This window comes from Dermacentor andersoni, chromosome 8 (genome assembly GCF_023375885.2).
Source record: "Dermacentor andersoni chromosome 8, qqDerAnde1_hic_scaffold, whole genome shotgun sequence".
Taxonomy (NCBI): domain Eukaryota; kingdom Metazoa; phylum Arthropoda; class Arachnida; order Ixodida; family Ixodidae; genus Dermacentor; species Dermacentor andersoni.
Genome location: NC_092821.1, coordinates 149,948,541 through 149,957,233, shown reverse-complemented (window position 1 = coordinate 149,957,233; position 8,693 = coordinate 149,948,541). Strand labels below are relative to the sequence as shown.

At 52.7% G+C, this 8,693-nt stretch overlaps 1 protein-coding gene across 2 annotated transcripts; it reads left to right on the top strand.

Annotated features, from left to right (window-relative positions):
* Positions 1–4,684: 4,684 nt before the first annotated feature.
* Positions 4,685–8,434, top strand: stv (BAG domain-containing protein starvin). Of its 2 annotated transcripts, none has more exons than XM_050176605.3 (2): positions 4,685–4,919; positions 6,540–8,434. In XM_050176605.3, exons 1-2 carry the CDS (start codon positions 4,755–4,757, stop codon positions 8,160–8,162), a joined length of 1,788 nt encoding a protein of 595 aa, XP_050032562.2. In that variant the 5' UTR covers positions 4,685–4,754; the 3' UTR covers positions 8,163–8,434. The 2 variants fall into 2 exon arrangements, with proteins under 2 accessions (XP_050032562.2, XP_054925526.2); XM_055069551.2 differs by lacking the exon at positions 4,685–4,919 and adding an exon at positions 5,238–6,029.
* The last annotated feature ends 259 nt before the right edge of the window (positions 8,435–8,693 follow it).

The following is an 8,693-nucleotide window of genomic DNA, read 5'->3' as shown; positions in this document are numbered from 1 at the left end:
TTGTGAGACGCCTGGTAGCGGCCAGGGCGCTGTCTCTGCTGCGTGGCGCCAGTTGCCTCGCGCGCTGCGCGTGTACGTCGCGCCAACATCGTGGGCGCCAGTAGAAGACAAAGAAGGCGGTGGTTGTTAGTGCTCGGCCGTTGCCTGTCTCTGTGCATTAATATAAAACACCGAGCGCATCTAAGCGCGTACTATCAATATTCAGTACTATCAATATCAATTCAGTACAATATCGATATCAGTACTAGCTACGCTTTCATTGCAGCGCCCTTCGGACGAAACTGACCAGTTTTATTTTTCTGGTGGCATTCAATGAAGTAATCGACCCGCCGTGGTTGCTTAGTGGCTATGGTGTTGGGCTGCTAAGCGCGAGGTCGCGAGATCGAATCCCGGTCACGGCGGCCGCATTTCGATGGGGGCGAAAGGCGGAAACACCCGTGTATACTTAGATTTAGGTGCAGGCTAAAGAATCTCAAATGGTCCAAGTTATTCCGAAGTCCCCCACTGCGACGTGCCTCACAATCAGATCGTCGTTTCAGCACGTAAAACATCATAATTTAATCAATTAATGAAGTAATTGCAATCGTGTATCTAGCTCGATCATTACTGCCCTAATTATCGCGAAGTCGATTGAGGAGTTCTAGACAATTGTATTAATTAATCACTGGAATGGGAAGTTTTCAGCAAGGTACAATTAGCGTGCTCAATTTTTCCTACAGGAGCGAAAAACTCGTGATGCGTGAAAGATGCCACGTGATTACGTACCCGCCCGCACCACGGAGCAGCGTCCTCAAACAGGCTCACAGGATACGATGTATTGCCGCCCGAAACGTCTATCGCCGATCGTTCCTTATCAACACAATGGCGACGCGCTGTCTCGGGAAAGGCGCAACAGATAAAGGGGTAGTCCTACCCCTTCGATTTTCTTTCTCGTGGGAGAGAGAGAGAGATAAACACTTACTTTGTATAACATATGAATTATGGAATCGGTGGAGCGCGGCCCTATGTCCAAGGCCTCACTGGTACAGTTCGTCAACGCAGCGTTGAAGAACTCTACCACGTGCTCCTGTACCGGCAAGAGAGAGAGAGAGAAATCATAAGGGATAGGAAGGGAGGTTGACCAGGCTGAGTCCGGTAGCTACAGCTACCCTGTACTGGGGAAGGGGAAAAGGGGATTGAAAGAGGAGTGCCGGCAACTATATGGCTTGTGTCAGCGACGTGCGTGCAGCCATACGGGGTAGAAAGGTGTAGGGAAAGGAGTAGAGATGGAGGGAGGAACAGGCGTGTGTGTGTGTGTGGAGGGGGGGAGGGATTGAGGGGAACTGCCATAGAATGTGGTGGGAGCTGGGGTATCCCCACATCAAGGACAGAAAGGTGCGGGTTCATGTCTGCGAAATCGCGGGGAAGCAAGGGGTTGGGGGTGCTGTAATGGAGTGAATAGTTGGATTCAGCTAGCCGTAACGGAGCGCCACGGCGCACGCGTGGGAGGGCGGGGAATCTGGAACGGTGGGAGGGGGCCAACGCGCCTAAGAACGCGATGTGTAGTTTGTAGTATGGTGAGTTGGTTAGCGAATGTCGGGGAGCCATGGCCCTAAGCTTCACTCGCGAGCGTGTTAGCCCGTTCATTCCCCGAAAATCCCTCGGTCGCGACGCCGACGTGCGCAAAGATTGTGTTACGAGACTGAAAACGGGGCGTGAAGCGCACCCTGCAAAAGCTTGCGTCAAGCATTCGTGGAATCAGCAAGTATGATCCGCAAGGCTGTTAGGAATTCTGCAAGTAGTCAATTACGGTAGGCTGGCAGCCAGGGAATGCCCCTACGCGAGCGTAGTATCGGCAGTACCAGTTCGCAATGAACTATAGGGGGAGCACCGAGCAGCGACCTCGGAACTGGTTTTTATCAATTATGTGCAACGGCCAGCTGAAGCGATCACAGTATGGTTTTTTCTTTCTTTTTGTCCGTTTACGCACTCATTTGGCAAATTATTGGTGGTCACAACTAGATCTTTTTTTTTTCGTATGAGTATTGCGGCCTTACAAAACCTGTCGCCATGTTTGCAAGTCGTTACGTGAGCCTCGTGAGCCGAAGTTCATGGCATCTTTGACCCAACATCCGGACACCTTCAGTAGTCGTCCTAGTCTGCCATCATGGTTCATACACCGTCGAAGGGGGCAGAGGTAACGAAAAGTGCAGAAGAAAAAGCAAATAAAAAATGGAACGTTGCGTAACACAAGGACAACAAAATTTTTATTTTTAGAAAATTGAAGTACATATGCTTGCGGACAACTTTCTGTAGCAATGAAGTTTGGAAAGCTACGGGCGCGTGGCTGCTGCACATGTATTACGGCGCCAAGTAGTCCGCCAGCGTTTGACAGTGCTTTTGCTTGTTCGGAGCAGACGCCGACTCGACGCAGCTTCCACGTGCGACGGTTTCGCGTTTGCCCAGACGCGGAAGTGAAAAGCCGCAAAATAAGTAAACGTTTACGTTCAGTGGTGTGTTTTATCTTATTTAACTGTTGCTAATGAGTTGTTTATGTTTTCTTTTCCCCAGCCTAAACTAACGTGGATGAAAACACGTGACTCTCTTCAGAAGCGCTCTCACTTGTGCGCGCTTTGCCTCCGCATAGCTTTCCCTTCATTGCCGCAGAAAGTTGTCCGCGAGTATATGTAGACGGCACCCTTATCAACGTAACCTTCCGGACGCTTCAACGAAAAAAAAAAAAAAGAACATCTTAGAGTTTTACAAGAAGAGAGGGTAATAGTGGAGAGACCATTTTACGTAGGTAAAAACTCAGACGCAGAACTCCAGAGCGGAAGCTTGATATAATGTATGTCGTCTCGCGTTGTCGTGAAATGTACTTGTGTTCCACATGAATCATAGGTGTTATGAATTTACTAATTGAAGTCGGCTTGCGCCTCTTTTCCTCTTCCCTGCAAGCACACCGTTCTCAGACTCGAATCATAGAGTTGAATTTCTTTGCTTGTGTTGGAAGCATCGGGACGCTTCTGGAACACAGATCGATGCAACGGCGGCACCACATCTTCAGACCGGTAGCGCCATCCTGTGTCAAGTGCGGTCAACCATACTGCCGCGGCATGCCATCGGTTACCGGAGCAACCAAAGCGGCGCCGGAGATGCCCGCGGTGCAGCGTGTAAACTTACGTAAACGAGTGCAGCAGGTAAAAATATGAAGGAATAATTAAAAGATGACGTAATCGAGAGTTAGACGGAAGCCCGTATGAACGATGCCATTGAGTTAGGAATGCACCACGCCCCAGCGCAACGTACGAACGTACGCGTAAAAGCACTGAAACAACGACCTGAACCTTGAGTTTACTTGAGCGCACCATAACCAGACCGCCAAACAGTACGCTTTCATACCCGTCTCCCACCTTTTACGAGATGACGCAAAACTTGCGTGGTGGGCGAGTCGTTTGGGATTCATCGTACGTTTAGTAACAGTGCAAAAGCAGCACGGACAAAACACAACACTTTTACGCTGCACATCGCAACGTTTTCAATTACAGCCCTGATAATATACTACGCGCGTTACAACTGGCACCGTTTGTGCAATAAAACGATTAATACATCCTTGTCAGATTCTTTTACGGCATTTAAAGAATGTGTTTTATTCAACGTCATTGTCAGCAGATTTAAGGCTAAACCCCATTAGCGCGATTTTGTGCGCGACAGCGACGAGCGACGGGTTCGCGCGACGGATCGGGCCGTCGCTTGAACAGATCGCTCGGTCTTGTCGCGCGATCGCTCGGTTCTGCAAATCTAGAATTCGTCGCTCGTCGCCCGGAAGTGCTATGAGCGACTAGCCAATAGCGCGAAGCCGGAACTGGATGTACATAACTCAAGTACTTTCGATTGTCGCAGGGAACGAGCAAACGATTGAATTTTTATACGTGCAAGGATAAGAACCTACTGCAAGACTTTCAGAAATATTTTATGCTGCTTTTTACAGTAAAATACATCAACTTAAGTTAATAAAGCACGCGTCACGCTAGTTTCGGCGCCTATATTGCTGCCCTCATACCGGCAACATTGGGGAGACGTCGCTCGAAGTCATCGCTCGCATGGGGTGCAACTTGTAGGCGACGAGCGAACGCGACAGCCGTCTCCATCGCGTCGCTTGTCGCTGTCGCGTGCAAGATCGCTTGCATGGGGTTTATACTTTAAAGCTGTCAGTAACCGGAAGTGTAAAGAGGTAACGGGGGTGCACAGCTCTCTAGGTTTTTTTGTTTATCGACATCAAAATGTGACGTCGAAACGTATCGCTCAGTCGGCGTCAAGGGCCCTGAGTATTCTTTTCCCCACTTCAGAGAGCTCGAGAAAGCTCGACGCTGCGAGCGCGTCGGGTCAAAGGCGACACGCGTCAAAGGCGTTTGAAGCTGGCGCGCCGCATCTCGAATGTTCGCGACGCCTCGAGAAGCTTGACGCTGGCTGGCGCCGGCGGCGGCGAGGCACGCGAAACAGCGCGACATTTCGAGAACTTCGGGCGAGTTTCGAGAAGCTTCTCGTTCTCATTTCTGCGTCGCGGTGGCGCTAGGTCCCCGTCCAGCTTTCTTTCATTCGTCGGCTCAAATCGTGACGTTTCGCCGCTCTCGTTTCCAATTGGCTCCTGGGACTGGTGACGTCCGTTTACGTCACCCACCGTTGCGTTTCCCCTTTTTCTCTTCTCTGCCTTTCTGCGTGTAGGTGGACAAACGCGTTGCGAGTTTTTTGCGCTGTGGGGGTAGCCGATAAATATGAGCTACAGACGAGTGCCGTTTCAGTTTAATCCCGACCGAAGCTCGGACGAGAGACGATCGGAGATACTGCGAAGATTCGGGTTTCAGCCCGAAGAGGATAACATGTTCTACGAGACCAATTCGCCCTCATGGTCGACGGACTGGGCCGGCCGTTTCCACAGGGTAAGTACCAGCTCTCTCTCGACATATTGCGCAAGCAGCTGACAACGCATTTCGCGCCCAGTGGCAGCATTAACGCGTCTTCCCGGCCGCGTTTATAGGGGTGAGGTACAAGCGTAACCGTACTTTCGCGTGTCAGACAGCATCGATTCTCCGAAACCATCAAGCGTGCTACAAATGGGCCAATGGTAACGGAAACTGCTGTGGCAGCGCACGGGTGTTGGCCTGGCTTCGTGATTGGCTTGGCTATGATGTACCGCATTGATTTCGCCGCGCATCGGCCGTCGATCGTCTGCTTCACTAATCCGGTTTCTTTCTGGGGCGAACTAGCAGAAAAAAAATGTAATTGTTGCATGGCGTGCAAAGCGCTGTGCAAGAACCAGTCGCGAGAAGTGCGAGCAGCGAAGGCTCTCCGTGCAATCGTCCGTCTCTCGCGGCGCGTAACCTTCAAGCGGCGCTTTGGCTGAGACCTTGAACGCTCAGGCTATGGGAGCTGCAGTACGGGACTGGCCGCGTAGGCAAAACAAATACAGAAAGACCAGCCGAACGATCCCGCTTGCCGGAAAAATGCGAGGTGGAAAAGACGTCGAGGGGAGGGGAAAATTGCAGTTCATAACGGAGTGTTTGGCTAGCTTGTGTGGGGGGTTCGTTGTTGGCGGCTTGGGTTTTTCGGCAGCGCGTTCGATGTATTTTTCTTTACTTGTTGTCCCTGTTTCTTTTAGGGCTGCCGCGCCGACCGTATCTTTTCTTGTTCTTCGGAATATTTTTAGACGGTCAGCGAAGTTGCTATTTTGCGTGGGTCGCCTGCCTCCCGCAGCGTTTGGGCGGTGCAACGTCATGAGGGCGCTACGCCATTTGACAGGCGGAAACGACGCGAAAAAAAATGTAGAGCGAAGTGCGGGCGAGTTTAGGGGAGAGCGCCGAAAAGGATTTTTTTTCTCTTCGTCGCTTCCCTTCCGCCGGTTGTCTGGTACGCGGTGCGTCTGCCTTTAAGCAGTTGTGCTGTGGATCAGCTGACTAGGCGTTGATCGTCAACCTGCTGCTTTCTTATTGTGACTGGATTTGGAAGCGTGCGCGTCGCGGGATATGGCTGGTCGCAAGCGAAAATCTCAGGTGCATAGACTTTCGATCATCTGCAATCTTCTAGCGCGTTCGAATTGAACCATCAGCAGAGTTATTAGACGAAGCAAACTACAGCGGGCTGTCACGTTACGTCTCTGATCGCTCGCTACAGTTTTCCGTTTGTGTGAGCGTCACATCAAATGTAGTAGCAACTAACGTGTTAGGGCTTTGCATTCGCGGCAGGTAACTGGCAATGTCGGACATATTGTATGAAGCTGCTGCGACTTCTTGCCAGCTCAGAGACGGATTAGTCAGAAGCAGACGACACTAGGCGCGTTCCAGCTTTGACTTCTGTTCAGCGATTTGTTACGTGAAGGTCATCTCTCCTGATTAGCCTTAACTACCTGGTTTTGTTCTTAGTCCCCGCGGATTAACTGATGTACAAGCGTATACGCGGTTGTTTGTTGAAACGAGGAATTTTCATCGTTTGGTAATGCGTGCCTCGTCACGTGGTTGCCACGGCGTTTTTCCTGACCTTTCCTTTTCGTTTCTCTTGCGCAGCCCGCCTTCTATGACGACCCGGAATGGCGCAACACCAGCTCCGTGTTCGGCAACTCCGGCTCCATGCCCGGCTCGCCGCAGTCGTCGCGCGTGCGCCGGGGCTGGACCACCGAATTCGACGAAGGCGGCGTGCCCATCAAGGTGGTCCACGAGACGTCCGGAGGCGGCGGCGGCGGCAGCAGCAGCCACGACGAGGCCAACGATGCCGCCTCGGAGACGTCGTCCCAGGGCAGTCGCTCCAGCTGCTCGAGCGCTCGCAGCGGCGGCGGCGGAGCCAACGGGGCGTCGTGCTCCAAGTCGCGCCACGAACCTCGCGTCCACCACATCCCCATCATGGTGGAGCCCCGCACGGGCGCCTCGAGCAGCGCGGGCTACGCGTCCGACGGCGAGCTCAAGCCTCAGAGCCAGGCCAGGAGGACGTTCGCCGCAGCCCCGAGCGCCAAGGAAAGCCAGCAGCAGCCTGCTTCCGGGGAGCCCAGGAATGTACACACTATACCCGTCGAAGTGGACGGGTACCCAATGCAGGGACAGGCCAGGAGCCCGTCGTCTCATAACCACCACCACCACAACGAAGAAATGGCTGGAGAGTCGCAGAACGTGCGCACTGTCCCCATTGAAATGGACTGCGGGGACGAGGCTATGGCGAGGTGTCGGGTCGACGATCCGATGGACGAGCAGGAAGCTGGCGGAAAGAGTTGGCCGCACACGTTCCCGAGGCAAAAGTGCCAGCAGTCGTCAAGGCGCACCCCATCGACGGCCAAATCGTCGTCGGGTGGCAGGCTAGGACCGCAGGCTGCACCAGCAAAGCAGGGCTCGGAGCCCCCGCCGCCACAGCAGCAAGAGACGAAGACGCAGTCCACGGCCGAGGAGCAGATCCGAAGGATCAGCCTGGAGCTTGCGGACCTGCGACAGCAGGTGTTGAATTTCAGTGGTAGGCCCGGTGACAAGCAGTACAAGTTTCTTGATGAGATGCTTACGCGACTCATGATCAAGCTTGATGCTGTGGACCCAGCAGGCAGAGACGACGTCCGCCAGCTGCGCAAGTCGATGGTCAGAGAAGTGCAGTCTGTCATCAACTTGCTCGAGGGCAGACCTCAAGCGGGTGCTCTTGTTGAGGTTGTAACTCGGGAAGTCGAAGGCCTTGCCGGTGAAGCCAGTCCATCTAACGAAGAGGGAGGCAGCGAGAGTCCCAGCGAGGCTACCGGTGCTGCTGCGGCAGCCGCGTCTGCAGCTCCTGAGGTGTCGCCTGAAGTGCCACCGCCACCTGCTGTCGAGAGGGTTGGCGGCAAGGATGAGAAAGGAGACACACCTATGGAAGTCGAAGCGCCAGCAACTTCTGAAGCCCAGCAACCACCAAGCGTGGAGATGGTCCCAGCCACATCGGGCGGCGGTGCAAGTGCAGAAGAGCTACCCCCTGCACCCGAACTTCCAACAATTCCGATGCCTGTCGACATTGACCCTTGCGCAGCTAGTTCCTCTGGTAACATGGCAGAGGGGCCCCATGCGGGATTGGCGAGCCCCTTCAACGAACGAAACCTGTCGTCTCTAAACAACAGTGAAGATGAGAGTACACATATTGAAGGCAGCATCCCCACTGAGCACTCGGGCTCGACAGAACTCTGAAGAGGTTTCCGGCGGGTTGTCGTGTCACAGTATTGCAGTTAGGTTCTGTTAAGTGACAGAATCAGAGTTGGCCAGAAAGCTTGCACGTTGCTGTACGGTGCAGCGGGTGGCCTTGCTGGAACCAAAGTTTCTTGCAATGACTGACTGTACATACTGCTGTATCTAAGTCAAAATTGTGCATGTACATAAATTGTTTTTGCCGCATGTATTTAAAAAGTGTGTTATGTTGCAAGTTGTTATAATAAATGTCTAGCATGTCTTGATGCACTCCATGTCTGCTTTCTTGTTTTTTTGAAGATGCACATATATTTTCTGGTCTCTCCGAGCATTCATTGTACAAGAGAGCAGAATAGCCTGCGCAAAGCTTCAAGGGGGTGTCTACCCCAGGAGCACCTCAGGATTGTCCAATTCAACCGTGTCCAGGGTCAGTCTTGTCCCTCATTAGCAATTTCATTCCAGTGTTGGTTTACACGGGCATAGAACTTTCGAAAAATTAGTGCGAGGACTGCCCCCACTTTGCAGAGCCAAAAC